General features: G+C 37.9%; 3 protein-coding genes across 4 annotated transcripts in view; 2 read left to right on the forward strand and 1 right to left on the reverse strand.

The window, feature by feature from the left end:
* LOC134823189 (polyunsaturated fatty acid 5-lipoxygenase-like) overlaps positions 1-25,532 on the forward strand; it is a 1,185,970-nt gene that overhangs the window by 920,498 nt on the left and 239,940 nt on the right. The gene's annotated exons all lie outside the window — the stretch shown is intronic.
* LOC134823719 (uncharacterized) lies at positions 957-2,557 on the forward strand. Its single transcript, XM_063835251.1, has 3 exons — positions 957-1,815; positions 1,951-2,133; positions 2,484-2,557. The coding sequence occupies exons 1-3, from the start codon at positions 957-959 to the stop codon at positions 2,555-2,557; spliced, it is 1,116 nt and encodes a 371-aa protein (XP_063691321.1).
* LOC134822772 (zinc finger protein 629-like) lies at positions 2,474-10,530 on the reverse strand. Of its 2 annotated transcripts, XM_063834020.1 has the most exons (6): positions 10,408-10,530; positions 6,829-6,911; positions 5,191-5,364; positions 4,852-5,029; positions 3,775-4,659; positions 2,474-3,665 (listed from the first exon to the last, which is right to left on the reverse strand). In XM_063834020.1, the coding sequence occupies exons 1-6, from the start codon at positions 10,525-10,527 to the stop codon at positions 3,627-3,629; spliced, it is 1,479 nt and encodes a 492-aa protein (XP_063690090.1). In that variant the 5' UTR covers positions 10,528-10,530; the 3' UTR covers positions 2,474-3,626. The 2 variants fall into 2 exon arrangements, with proteins under 2 accessions (XP_063690090.1, XP_063690091.1); XM_063834021.1 differs by lacking the exons at positions 6,829-6,911; positions 10,408-10,530 and adding an exon at positions 6,255-6,417 and having other exon boundaries at positions 3,389-3,665.

The raw sequence follows: 25,532 nt of genomic DNA on the forward strand, positions 1-25,532 counted from the left end.
GTCACTGGTCTTTCGACAGCGTACATCGTGGGAAGATGTTCAAAATACCAGTGGCTCTGGTTAGAAAGAAATCACGTATGCACAGTGAATTAATCAAAATCTACAAAGTCCCTAATTTCCCTCCTGGGGCTCATCTTGCAGTACAGTCACAAAGTTTCAGGAGTTGGAGAATAGTACTACGTTTGATCAAACGGACTAAACATATTAATACTCATGCTAAGATATTTCCATTTCTTTCTTTGGACTTTTGGAAAACTGATGCAGTTACTAATACTATCAGGTATTTGAGTTTGGAAATCAAGTACGAAATTATTTAGGAACTTAGTTTTCAGGTAAGATGTCAAAAATAACGAAGATCATAATTAATTGTAAATATGTTATTGAATATTGATAATAATCTCATAATCACTTTTTGTTTTCAAATATTATACTGCTAATGAAGTAAATATATACTGCTGATGAAGTAATCGGGACACTACCACGCTCCAGAAACCGTAACTTCAGTAGTGACTCAACTGTTGAAGCCCTTGTAAAAGAGAGACAAACCCTGCAAGCTGCACTTAACTGTAACAACCAAGTTGCTGACAGAACTCAAGTCCGTACAAGGATCAACAGGTTACAGAAAGACATCCGTAAGCATCTCAAGAACCTTGCTGACACACGTGCCGATGACATCGCTCGAACCATCATGTCAACAGATGACACAAGGCAGATGTTTGAAGCTGTGCGTACTCTAGCTGACACTAAGCCCAAATCTACTATCAGTGTCCACAATGAAGAAGGTAACTATATCAAAATATGCCGAGATCATCAATAGCGCATTGGAGACCAATTCATTTCCTGATGTTATAGGTGAAGCCATCATCACCCCCTTACCGAAACCTCGCAAACCAGCTGGTCTTGTCACTAGTCTACGACCTCTATGTCTATCAAATGGTGCTCGTAAGATATTATCCATGATTGTACTGAAGAGAATTGAAGACAAAGTTGATGCTTTCACTGGTAGCACGCAGGCAGGGTACAAACATGGTAGAAGTTGTGGTGATCTAGTGTGGTCTGAGCGGATGTTGATATCGGTTGTCACGCGTAAACACTTCCAGTATCACAAGATGGGCATAGATATGTCTCGAGCATTTGACACAATCAAACGCCAGACTATACTTGACCTTCTTGTCAAAGCTGGATGCACAGACGACGACCTCAGGCTAGTAAGACTCCTCTTAACCAACACCATGCTCAAGGTCAGAGTGGAAGGAGAACTATTTGCTGTATTCGAGAGTCTTCTTGGGTCCTTTCAAGGTGACAGTCTCTCCGGCAAGCTTTTCACTCTTGTCCTAGCAGGAGCTCTTATAGAACTACGCCATCGACTAGCAGAGTCTCCCCCACACATACCCAATCCCCCTATTTCAAAAGAAGGTATGCCACTGGAGTCAGCGTATTCAGATGATTGTAACTTCATGAACGTGGAAAAAGAATCCTTAGAAGCTATCCTACCAATAGCTAAGGAAGTCTTCAAGGAGTTTAACCTGTTCATTAACATAGAGAAAACAGAATTTACCCATGTTTTCCTCGCTCCTGTTGGAGAAACAATCCCTGGTCGTGATGATACCATGTTACGTGGAAATGAAGATTGGCGGAAGAGTAAGATTCTTGGGTCATTGTTGTGTAGTGAAAGTGATATAGCTGCTCGATGCATTGCTGGGAACAATGCCTTCTATAAGTTCACCAAGATCTGGTCTCAGCAGAATATCTCCGTTACCAGAAAGATAGCAGTATACGAAGCCCAAATTGTATCAATCATCATGTACAATTGCAGTAGTTGGTGTCCTACTGCAAAGTCACTAGAAAAACTAGACATTTGCCATAGAAAACACCTTAGATCATTACTGAACATTTATTGGCCTCATGGAACAATATCCAATGCAAACTTATACCTAAGATGTAACTCAGTTAAGCTATCAGATCGTGTCCCTAAAGCAAGGTGGAAGCTCCTAGGTCATATCTTGCGTAGTGCTGATGACTCCCCCGCTGCATTAGCGTTAAAGTTTGCTGTCACAACAAACTGTAAAGGGCGCGTCGGTGCGCATCGTAAGAATTTGTTCAAGATTATTGTGAATGATTTGACCCGTAGAGGTTTAAAACTTAACTCTTTGAATGATCTTAATAAGTTAATAAGCTTAAGATATTAGCCGATGATAGAGTTGCTTGGAGAAACAAATTTTAACTCTAGCTGTCTTGATCTGTACTGATCACCATTTTAGGATGACTTGATTTCTTTTAGGGGTTTTGAATATTTTAATGGTGTAAACAGTTTCTTAATAATAATAATAATACTGCTAATCAGCAGCTCACCAATCATGATATTATAATTGTTAAATATCAATCTATTGAACTAAATTAGATTAACGAAATCGAATTAAATCTCCAGGGGAACTTTCTAGATTTAACACCAAAAAGTCGTAAATTACCTTACTCTGTGCCAGGCCCAGAGCAAGGTGCTCTGGGCGACTGGGGCTGGCACGATTTAACGATATGGCGACTTAACGTGAAATTTTGATTACACCCATAAGTGCTACATTTTTCTATAGTCTAGTTTAAATTCCAAATAAACTTTCCGCAAACATTTCTCCTGGAATTTCCAGCAAATCGGGATCAACTGTATCTGATTGGGTAAAATTTAATCATTCGGCTGTAGAGTAAATGCTTCAATATTTGAACGAATACAATACTAGTAAATATTATCATAATCAATCACACCTTAAACGGAAACAATATAAAAGGTAAAATCAATTAAGATGATTGGACTGTTAAAAATCAAAACATCAATTTGACAGAACTTATTGTTGACAAAAGCTTATTATTATCGTATAAAAATCTCATCACTTCCTTAGCTGTAGAGAACGTTAGATTTGGACGTAATGAAGGTTAACAGAAAGTCATGTTTACCTTTTCAGATTCAAAGTCTTGCTATTGAAAAAAAAACAATATAATTTGATCTCATTCCGTACACAACAACTAAAATTATTTCTGCGTCTGAAAAGTGTAAATACTATAAATGTCAAATAATATAGTCTTTATAAAGAGTCAACATCACTCAAAACTAATCTAATTTTAATCTAAAATATAGAAACACTTAGCATCTTAATTAACATAAATCGCGAACAAAACATTTAAGATATCGCATGTTTCATCAACTTTATTCTATTTCACTACCAAGGGAGTCTGATACGACCCAATTCATAAAACTAGTCCGCATTATGGGACATGAACGATAAGAAATACATTGAACCTGAACAAAACAGTCGAATATTATAACTGTTGAAGAAATGAGGGAATATACCGGCCTCATACTGCAGGAACTAACTATAATCTGAATGGTCACCAAAATACCAACTGATAAAGCAACCTCTAATAAATACGATCAAACAATTGTTTTTAACATTTCCCGGAGGTTTTTTAGCACTTTGCATATAAATTTACTTTTAAAAACTTTTTTTTTGAGCTGTAATCATCCTTCACAATTAAAATGTCTCATTTGTCCCCCGGTACAAAATTATCTATTCACAATCCACGTCGCTGTCCAATGTCCATCTTTAAGAAAGATCCAACAAAAGGTAAACTCGAGATCAGCCGCAGTAAAAGAGAGACTTCAGGAGATCTTGCTTCTGAAAATATTTGTTATTTCAATTATCTTTCTTCGATCAATAGCAATTAGAACGAATATGAACATGAAACAAAATATATTTAGGAAGAACTCTCAGGGCAAAAACTTACAATCTTCTCAATCATAATCTCCTCAGACTCGTCCAGACGTTCTTGTTTAATCTCGCAGTCCAGCTCCTTCTTCACGTCCTCTCTCAGAGATTGGTTCAGGTTTCCCACTACCAACCCCGCCACCTCCTCCTCCGCTGGCTTGCTGAGGACTGAGGTCTCGAAGAAGCTGTAGAGATCCTCCAGGGAGGGGACAGACTCGATACTGTTAGGAGGGGAGATGGTGTCGAAGTTTCCGTCAATCTGATACAAGTTCTCCTGCGGTTGCTCGAACTGGTGAGAGGTAGGGGAGTGGTGAGGGCTTGGATTGCGGTTAGAGTAGTGAGGGCTAGAAGTCTGGTGAGAGTTGGGGGAGTGGTGAGAGTTGGGGGAGTGGTGAGAGGTAGGGGAGTGGTGAGAGGTAGGAGATTGGTAGGGGGAAGGAGGAGAGGGCACTGTGACTGCTGGGGAGGGGTAGTGAGAGGAAGCCGGGAAGGGAGATCTAGTGGAGACAGGGAGAGAGGAAGTAGTCTGGATGTAAGGGGTATGCATGCAGGGAGCGAGCCCCGCGTAGAAGGGACCACTGTAAACGTAAGGGTGTGTAGAGCACCCCTCCACAACCCTGCTGGTAGTGAAGTGGTTGGAGCTGGTTGTGAAGCTAGGTACCAGGGAAGGGAGGTAACTGCCTGCTGTGGAGATCCCACTCTCGTGACTTGGCGGGAAAGTTGTTCCTACTGGGTTAAGTGGTGCTGGAGCTGGGAGCAACACATCTACTGATGATTGTTGGAGGTAGGATCGAGGTGGATATTGGAGGATCACTGATTTGTTGGTGTAAGAGTATACTGGTTTTGTTGTGGTAGGGACAGTTAGTTGACAACTTCTACTGTCACCAATAGTCGTATTCCCTGCCTAAAAAGGGATGACGTTTGTTATTTTTATTTTTGTTTGCCAACTAGATCCAAGATGTTTCCGAAACATCCGAAATGTTTCATGTGATACAAATTAAAAGCTGTGTTTTCAAATAGTACGTTAGAATGTCGTTTATAATTCAGATCATCAAGTTCTGTCTAAGAAAGTTAACTATTTCAGCTCTGCTCGAACCTTATCCTGAGCATGGCACCCAGCCGGGGTGTGCTGTAACATGTGTTTTCTCCGAGAGGACACGTGACTGAACGTCTTACCACACACGTGACAGTCGTAGGGTCTCAGACCAGTGTGGGTTCTTTTGTGCTGTTTCAAGTTGCTGGACACTGCAAAGCATTTATCGCAATCCTCACATCTGGGGTTATCTCTTGTGAGCTAAAGGTGAATAATGAAATCGTATAGCTTGTGACTTATTCGCGAAATCCCAAAAACCAATAGTAGCGCTACAAATAATTTATTTGAAAGAAGATGCGCGGCGAGAAGATGCGCGGCCCAGTAGTACTACAAATGACTCACTTGAAAGGTTTTTTGCCGGTGTGGATCCTATCGTGTCGTTTCAAGTTTGCCAAGTCACTGAACCCCTTAGGGCAGGTTTTACACCTGTAGGGCCGTTCTCCTGTGTGGGTACGCACGTGTGTTTTGAGGTGATCTGACTTGCTGAACGCTTTACCACACCCTAAATACTCACACCTGAAAACGAAGATGTTTCTTTAGTTCAAATTTCTGATTGTTTCTGAATAGACTCAGTAAAAACAGATTCTAATGGAAATAAATAGCTGAATAACGTATTGTGCTCATATATATATGACGTATTGTGCTCATATTCTGAGTGTATATCATGTTTAGCAGGCTTTTTGTGGGACCCAGCTCATTTCTAAAGTTGACATATTTTTAAACGATGCACCAAACTCTCAAACTAAAGAGTAAGGAAAAATATTGGAACTTGTGTAATCTGGTATACAAAACATGTTTGGTTACAACTTTTCAAGACTTATCTCAATTCTACAGAATCTTAATTAATTCTGTTACATAAAAACTTGAATTTAAGATTGCAACGAAATTGCTGATAAAAATTGTTTTAAATTTGGATTTAACAAAATTATGTAAGGTTCTGAAAGCTGAAACCTCGACGGTCGACAAATTTAATTTTATGTCTAAACCTCATGTGACCGTAAGTTATATTTTTGATTAATTTAAGTTGTTTTAAGTTGTTGGGGTACCACGATCAATCGATCATGTCATCTTAATTCAATACATATGTAAGCATTAGGTTATTCATAGTGAGCACTCACTTGTAATTTCAAGTATTGCTCCACTCAGACAAAACATAATGTTAATATTATTATTATTATGGCTTGAAGAGGTGATTTCAAATAGTCTAGAAATGTTAACCTTTTCGGATTTGGGTAAGTCTAAAGGCTTTTTTACTTGTTTTATAGATTGATGATACCGTGGAGGTGCGTTCCAAACGTAAAGGGGTAACCTAAGGCAAAAGGCTAAGATTACAGTAAAATGTTGATTTTAGAATGTTTTCTGAGTTGAGCTAAGAAAATAACCGCTGCTGAGAGCTGAGAGCCTACCATATTTGTAGGGAGCCTCCGCTATACGTCATGGGGCTCAGTATTGTAGCCATGACTCCAAATATTGCACAAAATTAACCAAACACCTTTAATTCTAAACAACACAAAATACAAAAAAGGATGTATAAGTTTAAAACACCTTCTGGCACTAGTTTCAACCCTAATCAACTTGATACCAGTATCTAACAGTATATCCGGATCCCTGGTTTACTTAGAGGCAGGTTAAAGTACGCATATTCTACATCATCCCTTCTGTATATCGTGATAATGAAGCAGACTCCTAATTTCTCCATTTCTTGGAAACTCAATTACGATTTTTCTTGGAAAGGTGGAGATAAGGGGACTGATAAGTTAATAGAATTTGGTGACGTCAGAAGCTCACGGAATATATTTAAATTTAGGAGGATTTAATTTTAAAACATACCTGGAAGTGGGTCGGCCCAAAGATAAGGCCAAAAAATATCGGTTCAAAGACCATGTCTAGAAAGTCACACACAAAAAACAGAATATTAATAATATGATAGTCTGAATAACCCTTGAAGTATGTATATATGTATATATCTCTTGAAGTTACCTGAATCGCTTGACAGGCGCATCCCTCTTAGGCCTTTTCGCAGGCTGGTGGTCTACAAGTAACGACTTCGAGCCACCCTGGACCTAGTGGGGTGGTATAAATTAATTTAAGTTACTTTAAGTTACAGAACATCCTTACGAGCACTAATCCGTCTACAACGATAAAATCACGTACTTGGAAATATTTAAAGTTCTGTGAGCCACATTCAATGTACACGCTTCTAAATATTTGATTACATTCGAAATAAAGAAAGGGAACAGTAATTTTGGGGAAAACAGATTGTTAAACATTAATTTGAGGGACATTATATAGAATTATAATGAGATGATAAGGAGAACATTCTGGTGGCTCATAAGAAAGTGCCGGTACAGTGTGGGGAAATATAAAACAATGAAAGTGATTAGTATCATATTATAGCAAATAAGACGTGCTGATCATGTCGAGAAAGGTAGTATAAAAACTTTGGGAGCATGTTAAAAATATTTGAAAACATCTGAAAGATACTAACATTAGTTAGAGGGAGGTTGATGAAAGCAACTAAAAGGTACTAACATTAGTTAGAGGCAGTTTGTTGAAAGCAACTAAAAGATACTAACATTAGTTAGAGGGAGGTTGTTGAAAGCAACTAAAAGATACTAACATTAGTTAGAGGCAGGTTGTTGAAGGTACTAACATTAGTTAGAGGGATGTTGTTGAAACTAAAAGATACTAACATTAGTTAGAGGGAGGTTGTTGAAACTAAAAGATACTAACATTAGTTAGAGGGAGGTTGTTGAAAGCAACTAAAAGATACTAACATTAGTTAGAGGGAGGTTGTTGAAAGCAACTAAAAGATACTAACATTAGTTAGAGGGAGGTTGATGAAAGCAACTAAAAGGTACTAACATTGGTTAGAGGGAGGTTGATGAAAGCAACTAAAAGATACTAACATTAGTTAGAGGCAGGTTGTTGAAAGCAACTAAAAGATACTAACATTAGTTAGAGGCAGGTTGTTGAAAGCAACTAAAAGATACTAACATTAGTTAGAGGCAGGTTGTTGAAAGCAACTAAAAGATACTAACATTGGTTAGAGGGAGGTTGATGAAAGCAACTAAAAGATACTAACATTAGTTAGAGGCAGGTTGTTGAAAGCAACTAAAAGATACTAACATTAGTTAGAGGCAGGTTGTTGAAAGCAACTAAAAGATACTAACATTAGTTAGAGGCAGGTTATTGAAAGCAACTAAAAGATACTAACATTAGTTAGAGGGAGGTTGTTGAAAGCAACTAAAAGATATTAACATTAGTTAGAGGGAGGTTGTTGAAAGCAACTAAAAGATACTAATATTATTTAGAGGGGGGTTGTTGAAAGCAACTAAAAGATACTAACATTAGTTAGAGGCAGGTTGCTGAAAGCAACTAAAAGATACTAACATTAGTTAGAGGGAGGTTGTTGAAAGCAACTAAAAGGTACTAACATTAGTTAGAGGCAGGTTATTGAAAGCAAATAAAAGATACTAACATTAGTTAGAGGGAGGTTGTTGAAAGCAACTAAAAGATATTAACATTAGTTAGAGGGAGGTTGTTGAAAGCAACTAAAAGATATTAACATTAGTTAGAGGGAGGTTGTTGAAAGCAACTAAAAGATACTTATATTAGTTAGAGGGAGGTTGTTGAAAGCAACTAAAAGATACTAACATTAGTTAGAGGCAGGTTGTTTAAAGCAACTAAAAGATACTAACATTAGTTAGAGGCAGGTTGTTGAAAGCAACTAAAAGGTACTAACATTAGTTAGAGGGAGGTTGTTGAAAGCAACTAAAAGATACTAACATTAGTTAGAGGCAGGTTATTGAAAGCAACTAAAAGATACTAACATTAGTTAGAGGGAGGTTGTTGAAAGCAACTAAAAGATATTAACATTAGTTAGAGGGAGGTTGTTGAAAGCAACTAAAAGATACTAATATTATTTAGAGGGGGTTGTTGAAAGCAACTAAAAGATACTAACATTAGTTAGAGGCAGGTTGCTGAAAGCAACTAAAAGATACTAACATTAGTTAGAGGGAGGTTGTTGAAAGCAACTAAAAGATACTAACATTAGTTAGAGGGAGGTTGTTGAAAGCAACTAAAAGGTACTAACATTGGTTAGAGGGAGGTTGTTGAAAGCAACTAAAAGATACTAACATTAGTTAGAGGCAGGTTGCTGAAAGCAACTAAAAGATACTAACATTAGTTAGAGGCAGGTTGTTTAAAGCAACTAAAAGATACTAACATTAGTTAGAGGCAGGTTGTTGAAAGCAACTAAAAGGTACTAACATTAGTTAGAGGGAGGTTGTTGAAAGCAACTAAAAGATACTAACATTAGTTAGAGGGAGGTTGTTGAAAGCAGCTAAAAGATACTAACATTAGTTAGAGGCAGGTTGTTGAAAGCAACTAAAAGGTACTAACATTAGTTAGAGGGAGGTTGTTGAAAGCAACTAAAAGATACTAACATTAGTTAGAGGCAGGTTGTTGAAAGCAACTAAAAGGTACTAACATTAGTTAGAGGGAGGTTGTTGAAAGCAACTAAAAGATACTAACATTAGTTAGAGGCAGGTTGTTGAAAGCAACTAAAAGATACTAACATTAGTTAGAGGCAGGTTGTTGAAAGCAACTAAAAGGTACTAACATTAGTTAGAGGGAGGTTGTTGAAAGCAACTAAAAGATACTAACATTAGTTAGAGGGAGGTTGTTGAAAGCAGCTAAAAGATACTAACATTAGTTAGAGGCAGGTTGTTGAAAGCAACTAAAAGGTACTAACATTAGTTAGAGGGAGGTTGTTGAAAGCAACTAAAAGATACTAACATTAGTTAGAGGCAGGTTGTTGAAAGCAACTAAAAGGTACTAACATTAGTTAGAGGGAGGTTGTTGAAAGCAACTAAAAGATACTAACATTAGTTAGAGGCAGGTTGTTGAAAGCAACTAAAAGATACTAACATTAGTTAGAGGGAGGTTGTTGAAAGCAACTAAAAGATACTAACATTAGTTAGAGGGAGGTTGTTGAAAGCAACTAAAAGATACTAACATTAGTTAGAGGGAGGTTGTTGAAAGCAGCTAAAAGATACTAACATTAGTTAGAGGGAGGTTGTTGAAAGCAACTAAAAGGTACTAACATTAGTTAGAGGGAGGTTGTTGAAAGCAACTAAAAGATACTAACATTAGTTAGAGGGAGGTTGTTGAAAGCAACTAAAAGGTACTAATATTGGTTAGAGGAAGGTTGTTGAAAGCAACTAAAAGATACTAACATTAGTTAGAGGCAGGTTGTTGAAGGTACTAACATTAGTTAGAGGGAGGTTGTTGAAAGCAACTAAAAGATACTAACATTAGTTAGAGGCAGGTTGTTGAAGGTACTAACATTAGTTAGAGGGAGGTTGTTGAAAGCAACTAAAAGATACTAACATTAGTTAGAGGCAGGTTGTTGAAAGCAACTAAAAGATACTAATATTGGTTAGAGGGAGGTTGTTGAAAGCAACTAAAAGATACTAACATTAGTTAGAGGCAGGTTGTTGAAAGCAACTAAAAGATACTAACATTAGTTAGAGGCAGGTTGCTGATGGTACTAACATTTGTTAGAGGGAGGTTGCTGAAGGAGGGTTCTTGTTTGTAGATAAGAGTGGGAGGGTTGACACGTGTTACCAGTCCAGTTTTCATATTAACATGTGACACGTCTGCGCTTTGTGCCATGATTCTACTGAGAGGGTATTATTATTTGGTGAAATTACTTTACTGCAGTAAAAAACTGGAAACCTGTTTACCTGTTAAGTTATTTTTAACTTATTTATAATTATTTTTCTATAAAAAGTCAAAATTGGGTTCTGTTGTCCCGTAGTTGTCCGGTCCAGTTGTTCATTATTTACAGTTACACTCACTTACCAATGTGTTTAATAATATCTGTTAGATCCTCCAAGTGATCTTGAAAAGTACTTGGCTACTTGACTGTGTGACTGTGTATGAGTTTACCAAAAACAGTATTGTAATACTAAAACAGACAGTTGATATACTGAATCATTAATTATGTCAGAAACCAAACATTAAGGTATCAACATTGTTAAAAATGTCTTTGTATTTTTGAGATAATGTCGTTTTTTACGTTAATTCGGAATTGCTTCCATGACGTAGGGTTAAAATGCTTCCCTGAGGACTGAGGAGTTATTGGCAAAACCTGTTTTGGTCACATGGCAGCTGCTAGTAAAACACAAATTCAATTGTCTAGGGTTTTGAAGTAATGTATACAATGTTACTAGCCTTGTGAAATGTAGCACTCATGGTAACCATGGTAACACTAACCATGGTAACACTAGGGTTTTGGTCGAGGTTAGGGTTGGAGATGGGAATTATGTAAAACCGTTTTGTTCGGCTGCAAAACCGTAAAAATCCAAATCGAGTAATAATTTTAGGGCGAGCAAAATAATATAAGCTTATTCTCAGAAATTTTGGTTAAAAGATAAGGACACGAATATTATATAGGTAATGTAGCTACTCATGGTAACCATGGTTACACTCATGGTAACTATGGTAACACTAGGGTTTTGGACACGACTCCAAGCATTTTTTGAAAAACGTGTCTTCCAACCATCATATTTACGAATTTATTAAGTTTAAGAGCCAAAATTCTCGAGTTTGAATAACGTTATATTGATTAAAAACTAATTACTGTTTTACTATCATTATACGATTGCGTTCACAATATTTAAGAAAATATTGAAGAATTATGAAATTGTTTCCGTTGACAAATAACCGATAACCACTTCAATACCCTCAAAATGGACCCTGTGAATAACAATAAGCCGAATAACAGTATCGGCTTACCTTTTACTGCGAAATTGAATCCCTTGGGGCCACAACTTTCCCTTCCTGAGGATCAACCGTACTTATTTAACCATTGTTGTGTGTTGTGTAATAATGACAACCATTATTCAGGTCTATAAACAGGAGTGACCAAATAACGAACCATTAGTTCCAGTCCTTACACCCTAGAGGTGATCACTCATGGTAACCATGGTAACACACCCACTACAAAGTGCAAAATGGCAGTTTGATAACTCATGACAGGACGTCTTCTCATTTAGCTGTTTTTATCTATCGGCTGTTATATAAGGTGAGCACCCCGCCCCGTCGTGATTTTGCTATAAAAAACATTTAAATTCTGTTAATTTTAGTGATAATTGCTTTTCATGACAGGAATTAGGGAAGGATGAAGGAGAGGATAAAGCTCACAAGCCTGATATAGCCCATCACGACCGGCCTGATATAATTACAAATTCCAAGAAATTCCAGGATTGGCAGAGACCTACAGCACACCACCAAATTCTCGGAAACATGGCTGATGTGATGCTGTTGAAGTCGTTCCAGGTATCATTTTAAGTTGGGTTTTTTCTGTGGTTTGGTTTTGTTAGTGCTGTCTTCTTTCTCTGTAGTTTGTCTGGTTCTTCTGTTAGTGCTGTCTTCTTTCTCTGTAGTTTGTCTGGTTCTTCTGTTAGTGCTGTCTTCTTTCTCTGTAGTTTGTCTGGTTCTTCTGTTAGTGCTGTCTTCTTTCTCTGTAGTTTGTCTGGTTCTTCTGTTAGTGCTGTCTTCTTTCTCTGTAGTTTGTCTGGTTCTTCTGTTAGTGCTGTCTTCTTTTTAGTTTGACATGTTTGGTGCCTCCCTTAATTAATAAAATTTGCGAGATCGAGAAACCTTATAAAAATTTACAAATATAGCTAGATTAATCGGTTCAGAGCAGACAATTGACATAACTCATTAAACATTAACTTTCTGTGCCGGTATCAATTACAGCTCAACAAATACAGATTTGCAAAGAATAAGACCTTTACGTATTTTATCGTCCCTTATTTTGACGAAGGGCCTAATTCATAATAACCATTAATATTGACGCTGGCAGACTAAATTGTTGCAACGTTTTGTGATGAAAGATACCATTTTTCGTGGTCAAAGATTCGGCAGGTTAAACGTTTCAATTAAATTACGGAAGGGCTGAAAGTAATAAAAATATTTGATTAATGAACACCTTGTCTCTACAACAGCTGAATCTGGTTAATTCGTAGAGTGAAAAACGTGATACAAGACTAATTGAAAAATACGATGGTAAAGAATGTTAAAGATTTTTGAAGGTTGGAGTACGGAAATGATTAAACACAAGCTGGGTTTTCTCAATTAATTCAGCACCCAATATTCTAATCAATTTAACAAAATGCTTAAAGCTGTGCGGACGAAATTCATAAAAAATCAAAATCTTTGTAAATATTCTATTTGCAAACCTACTAGATACTCAATTATAAAGCAAACCAACCTTGCGAGCGAAATATGGGGGTCTTTATTCCTAATATGTAAGATCTTTGATAATGTACCTTTAATTAATTTCAGAAGGATATCATAAGATTATTAAAATTATTTTCAACTTTAAAATTCAAGGAGAAAGTGTCTCAATGGGAAATGGGGCTGTCGGTTGGAAACTGCTCTTTTGACTGTTAGAAGTTTATGTGGCCTCGGTGCTAAATTTAACATGGTGCTATAACTCTATAGCACCATAGCAAGTTTCTGTTATCATGATGTTATTAACAAGCATGATGATGCTGTTATAACAAGTATAACAGCATCATCTCAAAAGGGAAAGCACTCTAACTTGTAATATCTTTAACCCGCCACTAATTTACATTATTTTCAGAAAAAAATTTGAAAATCCACCGAATTTACCTGCCATATTGCAAAATTCTACCAAATTTTCCTTCCAGACTGCGTTTTTGTTTGCAGTTTCGAAGTAAAAAACATTTTAAACTAAAAGTATTGTAGTATAATATCTCTGTTGATATGAATAGAAGTAAGTTTAAATAGGTCATAAGTATCATAGCACGGTATCAATCAGTTTAACAATACTTGTACGTCCATTACAACCAAAATATTTGATTTTTTCGAATAAAACCACCTCGTTATGGTCGGAATATAGAAAGTGAGTTCATGACGCTTGTTTCACTGTAATAAAGGAACGATAAAATTATTATGCCAAATACCCTCTCAGAACTTCAAAAGTTGACTCGGCGGGTTTTATTATGGCGGGTAAAAATAATGGCGGGTTATATTATGGCTGAATTTCCCGAAAAACCGCCAAATTTAACCCGCCATAATCAAACGAACTAAGGTATCATATCAACAAGGTAAAACGTATATTGAATACTGATGAAGCAGGAAGAATAAATCACCAATTGTTTTGAATGATAGAAAGTGGTAAGATCAGATGGGAGAGTCCACTAAGAAACTGGTATGATCAGATGGGAGAGTCCACTAAGAAACTGGTATGATCAGATGGGAGAGTCCACTAAGAAAGTGGTAAGATCAGATGGGAGAGACCACTACTGCACGAATATTTTGAATGATAGAAAGTGGTATGATCAGATGGGAGAGTCCACTACACACATCTGGAGGGGGATATTTAAAACATATAAGTGATACGAAGGGATTTTATTAGCAGGAGCTTTCAAATTACTTGTGTAAATCGTCTACACACATGTTTTGAATGATAGAAACTGGTATGATCAGATGGGAGAGACCACTAAGAAACTGGTATGATCAGATGGGAGAGACCACTAAGAAAGTGGTAAGATCAGATGGGAGAGACCACTACACGATTAAGTACATCGGAAATGGTTGTAGGGCTCGAATAGGGCTCGCAAAGTGAACCATAAGAGCCCCCAATTTGTCAGGACCCCCTGGTATACCTTCCTGCCTGCCATGACGTCGTGTGAACTTACAGCCTCTTTAATGTTAACCAGCACAAAGTCAAAAGAAATGTAACTCTTTAACGGTCTGCAGATTTAGAACACCTCGTAAAAACAACAAATAAATAAAAATATATTTGAGTAGTTCCCCGACAGAACAGTAAGAATCTAATCAAAGTCGTGAAATCTGGTCGAAGGAGGCTATAGTCCTAGATAAAGAAAAATATATCATGGACATTATGCCATAGTCCTAGCCTCTGGGTAAGGTATTGGGGTGTAGAATTGTCAAACATAATTGTTGATGACCCAATTATGATATCTTACATTAGTATACAAATTAACTTTATAGCTTTATGCAGCAATAAAAAGAGCAATACAATAGACCGTTAAATTGAAATGTCATAAATCATTATGTATCACCAGATTATGATAGATTGGAGGGCCCGTTTATTAATTGAACTCTATTAATACACCTAAGTGGTATAAAGTTATCAGAATGACTACATAACCTTTAGCCCTCTAGGGAATAGAGATATGGTCTGGTCATTGGTCAATGGAAATATATCAAAAATCCCTTATTGCTAGAAAAACGTGGACGATCGATTTAAGAAAACTCATTGTAACCATGGTAACACTAGATTATTTCTTTTAGTTGGATTGTCTGCCCACAACTATAGGATCAACGATGGAATAAATAAATCTCAATCTGCTCGCTTTGGATACAACTATTATAAACTATACACATGAAATCTTCTTTTGCAGAGAAGATAATATAACATAGTCATTAGTCATTAAATAGATAACCCGATTTCTAGAAGATTCTGATGATCCGGTTTCTAAAAAATAAAACCACATTCGAAGTGGGAAACGGTTCCTGAAGAGCTGAATAAACGGTTCCTGAAGAGCTCAATAAACGGTTCCTGAAGAGCTGAATAAACGGTTCCTGAAGAGCTCAATAAACGGTTCCTGAAGAGCTGAATAAACGGTTCCTGAAGAGCTGAATAAACGGTTCCTGAAGAGCTGAATACACGGTTCCTGAAGAGCTTAATATCTTGGTATGAAGAAGACTGTCAAAAGATGCGCGAAGAAAAGTTCCTCAAGTTCTATAGAATTAGAATTTCAAAGACAATGTTTGGGAAATTTAGATTTGATTGGATATGTAAAACCAAATTACCGAGAGTTTGGATCAATTAAAATCTAATTCAATCGAAATAATACGACACTTATAAATGTCTCTGTACGTGAAACGACCTATAGGCCCAGGCACGTGATAATATTAAGAGACCGGAATTGAACCTGGGACTCTGTACGTAGAGAAAGTTCTATAGAATTATGCGATTACCTAACCACTAGTTACATACCCCCATATACCACCCCCATTACCACCACCAGGCATGCTGTCAGGGAGGCGCCAATGGTGTCCAATTCTAGGGACCTAAATTATCTATTCGTTGGCCAATTTCATATTTCTTCATACTCACATACTGGTCAAAAGGCCTTAAAAGCATTTGACCCAGCTAAAAACGTGTCAATAATATCCCTCGCGGAAATACGTCAGACATCAGATAGAAAGAGGGAAACATTTAGTGTTACCATGGTTACAGCTGCTTACTCTACAGTACTAGAAAGAGGAAATAATCTAGTGTTACCATGGTTACAGCTGCTTACTCTACAGTACTTGCTGTATAGATATGCCATATCTTTCAGCTAATAATCTAGTGTTACCATGGTTACAGCTGCTTACTCTACAGTACTAGAAAGAGGAAATAATCTAGTGTTACCATGGTTACAGCTGCTTACTCTACAGTACTTGCTGTATAGATATGCCATATCTTTCAGCTAATAATCTAGTGTTACCATGGTTACAGCTGCTTACTCTACAGTACTAGAAAGAGGAAATAATCTAGTGTTACCATGGTTACAGCTGCTTACTCTACAGTACTTGCTGTATAGATATGCCATATCTTTCAGCTAATAATCTAGTGTTACCATGGTTACAGCTGCTTACTCTACAGTACTTGCTGTATAGATATGCCATATCTTTCAGCTAATAATCTAGTGTTACCATGGTTACAGCTGCTTACTCTACAGTACTAGAAAGAGGAAATAATCTAGTGTTACCATGGTTACAGCTGCTTACTCTACAGTACTTGCTGTATAGATATGCCATATCTTTCAGCTAATAATCTAGTGTTACCATGGTTACAGCTGCTTACTCTACAGTACTTGCTGTATAGATATGCCATATCTTTCAGCTAATAATCTAGTGTTACCATGGTTACAGCTGCTTACTCTACAGTACTTGCTGTATAGATATGCCATATCTTTCAGCTAATAATCTAGTGTTACCATGGTTACAGCTGCTTACTCTACAGTACTTGCTGTATAGATATGCCATATCTTTCAGCTAATAATCTAGTGTTACCATGGTTACAGCTGCTTACTCTACAGTACTTGCTGTACAGATAAACCATATCTTTCAGCTAATCATGGGAAAGATGCGAAGGAGAGGAGATTGAGATTTAGAAAATCGTTAAACTTCATAGAAAACCGTAATATCAACTATTCTACTATAAAAAGTTAAAACGACAGCTTAAAAGCTGGCCAAACTGAACAGCTAAATTGTCAGACAAGATCAGACCTGCGCCCAAAACACAAAGACCGCGAGGACGGAAAATAAGCCGTACGGAGTGTGCAGTGAATCGTTTGAACAAGGACACTAGCTGTATAATGGTCCGGCTGCACAGGAAAATCAATGTGGCTTAGGTGTTACACAGATTTAGTCTTCACTTACACAAGTACACTCAAAGTAGCTGGTCTCTACCAAACTTCCGGGAAATCGAGGCAAAACGGACGTGTTACCATGGTGACGTGCTGCGCTTAGGAAACAAACCATGATTATGTTCGCTTGTATTTTACTTGTTCGATTTATGATCGGCAAGTATCTACCATATTTCTTATATAAATACTAACATTAAATAAACTGAATAACAGAAATACCTCTCTGACGTTTGCAATTACAATGCCCGAGATTAAAATAACGTGCTCATTTACATATTACGTAAGCCATATTTCGTGATGATATATGTACCGATTGAACAGGCTCAAACCAGTGCGGTTCTGTTTAGGTTGGGTAACTGAATCTATGTAAGATCGGTCTCGGACAAGTCTTTGATCTTTTGAAGGATTTATAAAACATTGGATGCTGAACTCGAACTCGGATCGAAACCCAAATTCTTCGAAGATGTTATGTTGGAGTTAAAGAAAAGGAACATCAAAAATCGACAATTATGTTTCGTTAAATTCTTTCCAAAACGTTAACACTCTATCTCTATACTGGTTCTATAATGCGAACCAGCTTTTTAGCGTCCAGGGTGGAAATAAGAGAGAGCTCAGAAAACGACGGACGTGTTACCATGGTAACGGTGCGTTTGTGCAATCATGAAGAGTACATTTCAGGAACATTTTAATATGTAATAAGAGTATATATCCTTAAATATTAATATAATATTAATATTAACAATTTATTGAATATGATGTCATGAGGCAAAATGAATTTTATCCGGAACTATAAACCATCACAAAATTGTAATAAGGTAAAATAGATTCAGCCGAAACAAAATAGACCACAAGGGACTTGTGGTATAATCCTACAATGACCCCAACAGCTGCAGCTGAGTATAGTGGTTTATGGCTGACATAACACGTGCTGCGCGCACAACAACACGTGCGTAACACGTGCTGCGCGCACAACAACACGTGACTTTAAAAGTAGACGTGTCTCACGTCTGATCCTGGGTAATGGTTTATTGGTTGCAGACGCAGTGACACAGCGTGACAATATATATATGTATAACACCAGTTCCAAGCTTTTATCAAAACTCAACCGAACACCCCACCAGAACAGTAAGAATCTAAATTAAGGGGTAACAAAGTCGTGAAATCTGGTCGAAGGAGACCAGCTTCAAACGAATTCCAGCATAAATTATCAGCATAAATATTCAATTGCAAGTTAAATTTCTAAACCGGTGTAAACTTTACGTTTAAGCGCTCTAATCGAATGTATTCTAAATTGGTTGATCATATGCCTTGCACGTTAATATCATGGCGGGTTTAATTGTTAAATTAATGTTTAAAATGATGGCCGTTAAAAATATGGGCATGACGAAATGCCCGCAAAACCGCCACATTGGCTAATAGTAATAGTAATACAGTCTTAGGCCTTACTCGTTAATATTATGGCGGTTAATATCATGACTGTTAACAATATAACAAACCATTTTAAGTTACATGACGGAATGGCCACTTTATTACCGCGATAATATTTTATATTAACGAGTAAGGTAATTGAAATCATTGATTTAAGTTCACTAGTATAGAAGTAGTTGAAGGGGAAAGTCAAAATCAGTGGTTCCAGATTAGCAGCAAATATCAATCCTTGCGCAAATATATATACGTTATGTTTAATTCGTCGATAAAGATAATTTTGACGAACAAAACAGCCTCTTGGCTATTAATTTTCCGGCTTCAATGCCAAATCCTCACCGTTACCCAACTTCGAAAATAAATAATAAGGATTCTGCCGTTCCTACTAAATAATTGTGATCACAGTTCGTTTTGGGGTAAAGGTATGGGTTATAATGTTAAAGTACAACAGTTTAGATCGGGTGCAAAGTGCAAACTGAAGAAACGTAATTCTTAACTTCAAGATTGCACGCAGGTAAAAGCCGAATTTTATTGAATTTTCAATTTTATATCGAGCAATCCTGCAATCAGATATATGAAGACGCGTAAATTTAACTTCAGATCTGAATTCAGATAATATTAATAAGGATACGAAAATAAAATATACCGTTGAAAACGTGATTAATACCTTATCGGTCATACTCATAATTGTCACACACAAGTTTTTGATGAACCAAATTTTTCACGGACATAATTATTCACGCTCATAATTTATTCCACTGCGAACTTACTGTCCAGGAAATAACAACTTTTCAAGTTATTATAGAATTTAAATATTCTAAATATCATATTATGGTACTTCTGCACTTTTTGAATTTACAGTTCCTCGTTCATTTCTTCGGAGTTACTATTAATATACCTCTACATCTTCTAGATCTCTTACAACTGGTTGTTTAATATCCAAATCGTAGCTGTACCGGGTAATGAACGATATCAACTGCTCTACCAGAGATACTAGAATGTCTGAAGTACAACTTGAGCTTTATGTAGCCCCCCACTTGGCATACTAGGCTACCTTCGGTGGTTCATGTCAACGACGATACCTTCTACCATACCAATCATATCGATAAGATACTGATATAGAATTCGAAAACCGGGATATCTTCCGAGGGATATGGCCGACGTACCTTCATGCCTCATCTGCACAGCATTTAAGGCAACTTGGTCGTTTAGCTCCGGACAGTCTATGCAACGTCTATGCAACGTCCATGCAACAACAAAAGAACCGTCTATGCAACGTCTATGCAACGTCCCTGCACAATGAACACTCTATGCACACTCCCTGCACGGTCAGTCTATGCAACGTCTATGCAACGTCTATGCAACGTCTATGCAACGTCCCTGCACAGTACCATATGAACACCGGCTACTAGCCGGCTACTAGCCGGCTAGTAGCCACTTTTGTAATAACAGCTCCTCAACTTCACATTACCAACCGGCTACTAACCGGCACTTGAAAAGTGGTCACTAGCCGGCTACTAACCGGCTACTAGCCGGCTAGTGACCACAAAGTGGCTACTAACCGGCTACTAAGCGGTCACTAGCCGGCTATTAGCCGAGCTCTAAAGCAGACCTACTAGTAGCCGGTTCCAAACCGGCTACTAGCCGGCACTTAGAAAGCGGTCACTAGCCGGCTACTAACCGGCTACTAACCGGCTAGTAACCACCAAGTGGCTACTAACCGGCTACTAACCGGCACTTAGAAAGCGGTCACTAGCCGGCTAGTAGCCGGCTAGTAGCCGGTGTTCATATGGTACTGTGCAGGGACGTTGCATAGACGTTGCATAGACGTTGCATAGACTGACCGTGCAGGGAGTGTGCATAGAGTGTTCATTGTGCAGGGACGTTGCATAGACGTTGCATAGACGGTTCTTTTGTTGTTGCACGGACGTTGCATAGACGTTGCATAGACTGTCCGGAGCTAAACGACCAACTTCCCGCATTTAACATATTTAATGCCTAACGACTTCTTTTCTTACTTGCCGTATGACTATGATAGATTGATTTAAAAATTATTTGTTAAAATTGAAAAAAAATTATAAATTCGGATTTGTAATGGTTTTGAACCACTTCGAGCGTTCATTTTGATGTCCGTTCAACTTTATTTCCATTCACATAACGTCCGTTCAAATATTAATAAGGTCCGATAAGCTATATACATTTATATAGTAAAAACTTCACATCACATCGCTGATTTAAAACATTTTTTGCTTTTCACAACCACTGATGTTTCTTTCATTCAAATTTCTGATCGTTTATGAATAGACTCAGTGAAGACAGATTCTAATGGATATAATTATAAATAGCTGATAAACACTAATATTACAATCGGTTTAATGAAACATTTCTTTATTTATATAGCTTGCCCCTTCATAAACATTTCTTAAATAATGAAAATGATTAAAGTCGTGTCCAAACATTTTGGAAAAATGTTTAATTTTTCTAATTTTTAGATGCCTTAAAAGTTTAAATATGCAGGACCCTCTTACATAATTTTTATGATTTCAGTACGTAGTCAAACTAAGTCCCAATAGTATCTAATAAACATCAAATTTTCCATAGGCCCTAGTGCAGATTTTTAAAAAAAATAATAATGATATCGTATAAGAATTTGTAATTCATCTTTGGGTCCACGTAATTGCGGACATAGTTCACTGTTTACCACGTGTTTGGGTGCCCATCTTATTTTAATATTACAGATGGGGGCAATATTTTGAACGATTCTATTTATATTCATATATTTTCGTACTCTGTAAAATTTGAAAAGTATTTAATAAACTTGATATGGAGCTGCATAGCACTGAATCTTACCCCGGTTACTGTGCATGGAAGTGGAAACATTTGACGGTACTGCGGGAACATTTGACTGTTATACTCTGCAAAACAACGGACAGATAATAAAACGTTGGGAAAACAATGACAACACTGCAGATGAAGTGCTGACACTTAAAAAGGCAGACAACAGTCGGAGAGAGATTATCACGTGACTAGCCTGCTGTCTGTCTTCTGGTCACGTGTTCTTTGCTGTCTGCGCCAAATGCAAACTATTTAAAGATGATCTAACTGTTATCACGTTACAGTGATTTAATACTTTTCAAGCGGAAATTGATGGAAGTGCAAGCGTGTCGAGAAGTTTTTGTTGGTTTTTTTAAGCGAACAGTTGTAAACAAATAAATATTAGCAAACTTTCTTATTCAGCTTTCGTAAGACTGTAAAAGTAAAACTGTAATATAACGACAATTTTTCACATTTGTTTTATTTATCTTCCTCAAATCATACTGTTAAATGTTAGAGTACATCTTTCAACATTAATTAAATCTGTCGATGTATTTTATAATAAAGAGGTTTAAGAAAATTTAACTATAATCGATTTCCCAAAACTATTATAACTATAAAAGTATAAGAGACGGGTACATAGCTGGTGCTGAAATAGCTTTCCCTGTTCCCAATCTGGACACAAATTCCTAACCCAAACCATAACTCTAACCCTAACCCTCACTCCAACCCTAACCAATACCCTTACCCAAATTCTAACCCTAATCCAAATCCTAACCCAAACCCTAACTATATTCTATAAGGCCCTAACCCAATAAAATATTATGTCAAGAACATCCCCATAATCGGATGAATACAAGAAAAAAAACGTATCAATACCATTATTCATTACGTGGGCTCGTAATCGTATATATTAATATTATTTTTAACCCTAACTCGGCTAATCCTAACCCGGCTAACCCTTACTGCGCGCGCGGCGCTCAGCCTGTCATTCCGCCGAATCTTCAATGAACATAATAGTAGGTAGTGCGCCATCGACAGTGAGCCGCGCGTGCCGACTGTAGGATGGTTTTTTAGCGCTAATTTCGGCCAGCACAATTTTCTTCAAACAAATAGATATTAAGTATCCTTCCCGACCTCCGATTGCAACAAAAATTGGTAAGCTTACTCATAGACTTACAAGGAAAGTGTCCGAAAAGTTTGAAGCGAAGCATATCCAACCATCAGACATTATGTTACAGCTAAAAGCAGCGTATTTTGCCCCATTTTGATCACTATATCAACTCCGATATCCACCAAATTTTTCGGACAGTTGTGAAAGCCCTATTGGAAGGTCGTCGCCAATTTTCAGAATGATCTCATTCAAGGAACTGAAGATATATCCAAATAATACGACAAAAATCAACGAATTTGGTCAAATTTGGTCAAATTACGCAACTTTTACAGCTAATTTTGCTCCAAAAGCCGCGCACCATCAAATATGGCACCTAGGCGAAACTCACTGATCTTTCCAAAAAGGTGTAACAAATTTGGTATTTTGAAAATTCTCACAGTCTCTAGAAAACAATGGTACAAAAATTTTTTAAATCCGAGCAAGTTTATTTTTATGGTGCACCCCCTAATAATAGCCTGGGGTCCCCAGGTAAGCTAACCCTAACCCGACTAACCCTAACCCGGCTAACCCTAACCCGGCTAACCCTAACCCGGCTAACCCTAACCCGGCTTACCCTAACCCGGCTAACCCTAACCCGGCTAACCCTAACCCGGCTAACCCTTGGCCTAACCCGGCTAACCCTAACCCGACTAACCCTAACCCGGCTAACCCTAACCCAGCTAACCCTAACCCGGCTAACCCTAACCCGGCTAACCCTAACCCGGCTAACCCTAACCCGGCTAACCCTAACCCGGCTTTAGGGTCAGGGTCAGGGTCAGGGTCAGGGTCAGGGTCAGGGTCAGGGTCAGGGTCAGGGTCAGGGTCAGGGTCAGGGTCAGGGTCAGGGTCAGGGTCAGGGTCAGGGTCAGGGTCAGGGTCAGGGTCAGGGTCAGGGTCAGGGTCAGGGTCAGGGTCAGGGTCAGGGTCAGGGTCAGGGTCAGGGTCAGGGTCAGGGTCAGGGTCAGGGTCAGGGTCAGGGTCAGGGTCAGGGTCAGGGTCAGGGTCAGGGTCAGGGTCAGGGTCAGGGTCAGGGTCAGGGTCAGGGTCAGGGTCAGGGTCAGGGTCAGGGTCAGGGTCAGGGTCAGGGTCAGGGTCAGGGTCAGGGTCAGTACAATATACAATTTATAACACCTTCTCTCAACCTCTATGTCTATGCGCTCTTTATCAGTTTATACCTGCTCTGTATAATAAAATGTTATAACAAGGGACTATCTCTTGCGAGCCATCAACAGGAAAGGAGGAATCTTCTTTCGATTCATTAGCTCATTAGTCACACGGAAACGATGCACACTTAAAATGTTATCGGTTGAGGACTCAGGACAAGCAAAGCATGCTTTGTATGTTTGCAATTGGCTGGCCGGCTAACACTTTGCTTTAACAGGCTTAGTTCAGTCACGTGATTACTTTGGGAACTAATACCAAAGCGCAGCGAGCAGGATGATACCATTAGGGTTACTGGTCGCTCTGTTTTGTGATAGAAAATTCTAGAAGCTTTACTACTCATTCGCATTGAGTATGGTTTTATGAGCTCTCAGTCTTCAACTCTTAAGCAAGCCCAGTCAAAACATTTGTAATATAATGTGTTTCCTCTTTTTCCACCACATTAAGTATTATCCCGTCCAGAGAAACTTTGCTAAGTCATGACGGTTTTATCCGTCCTTAGTTAACACAATATACTAAATTACGCATAGAGATTAATCACTATCCTTATTTGGCTTAGTTTTCATCAGAACTCTCAAATACCTGTGATTATCTTTTGATTTATGATTGATCGTGTTTTACTGCTATGTTTGCAATAGTGGTACCAGTTATAAATATAATAGTGAAACATCGGTATGATGAAACCAAACTGTTTATTACTGTTTGTTATTACCATTTTGCTGACACCACTATCTCGACTGAAATTTGTGATAGAGCCGAACCATTTTTTGAATTTTAATGCAACCTTTTTTGTTGCCTGTATATTAGGAACCGACCGGATATCCGGCTGAATCCGGTTCCGGCCGGATATCCGGCTTCAATATCCGGTCCGGTTTCAGAAAATTTTGCCGGAATTTTGCCGGATATTTCTTTAAAAAAATGTATTTATAAAATCTTGAAATGCATATTTTTCGTCACATTTTAACGCGAATCTTTAAAAAATCAAATGTTTTGACTAGGTGCGGAATTCAAAAAGCCGAAAGAATAATAATAATTCATAATAATGAACAGGGTAGCATGAAACGTGGAGAAAAGTGGTTTCCAGAAAAAGTTTTGACTTAGAAAATTTTCGGTCCAAGTCTTTCTCGATACGTACCTCCCGCTTCCGAGCTTGTGTTGCAAAGGGGAGGCCTGCCTTCCGAGATCGCATTACTAGGGGGAAGCTTCAAGTCCAAAACTATGTACTATAGAGGAGAACCGAACCTTATTACGAACAGTAGTTCTAGTAACGCTCTTTATCACATTTTATTATTATTATCATGATCCAGTTTTGGCTCCGAGTCAACTATTGTGCAGACAGCAGACTGCTGTCTAGTAAAAACGATCCAGTGATAAAATATGCCTGCATGCTAAAAAGGTACAATTGTGCCCTGAATCGGGAACTATTGTGCTTTGATATTCAGACACGCATGACAAAAAGAGAACAACTGTGTCTCACACGTGCAATCGCGGGGAGGCCGACTTAGGGGACCCCCGATTATCAGGGTCAGATCATGTCACCAATTACGGCAATTAGTGACGTATAATTATAATCGGACAGGATCTCAACAGCTACTTGACTCTGATGGATACATCTACTTTCGGAAGAAGGATAAGGATTCAGC

This window comes from Bolinopsis microptera, chromosome 11 (assembly GCF_026151205.1).
Source record: "Bolinopsis microptera isolate Bmic1 chromosome 11, MBARI_Bmic_1.0, whole genome shotgun sequence".
Taxonomy (NCBI): domain Eukaryota; kingdom Metazoa; phylum Ctenophora; class Tentaculata; order Lobata; family Bolinopsidae; genus Bolinopsis; species Bolinopsis microptera.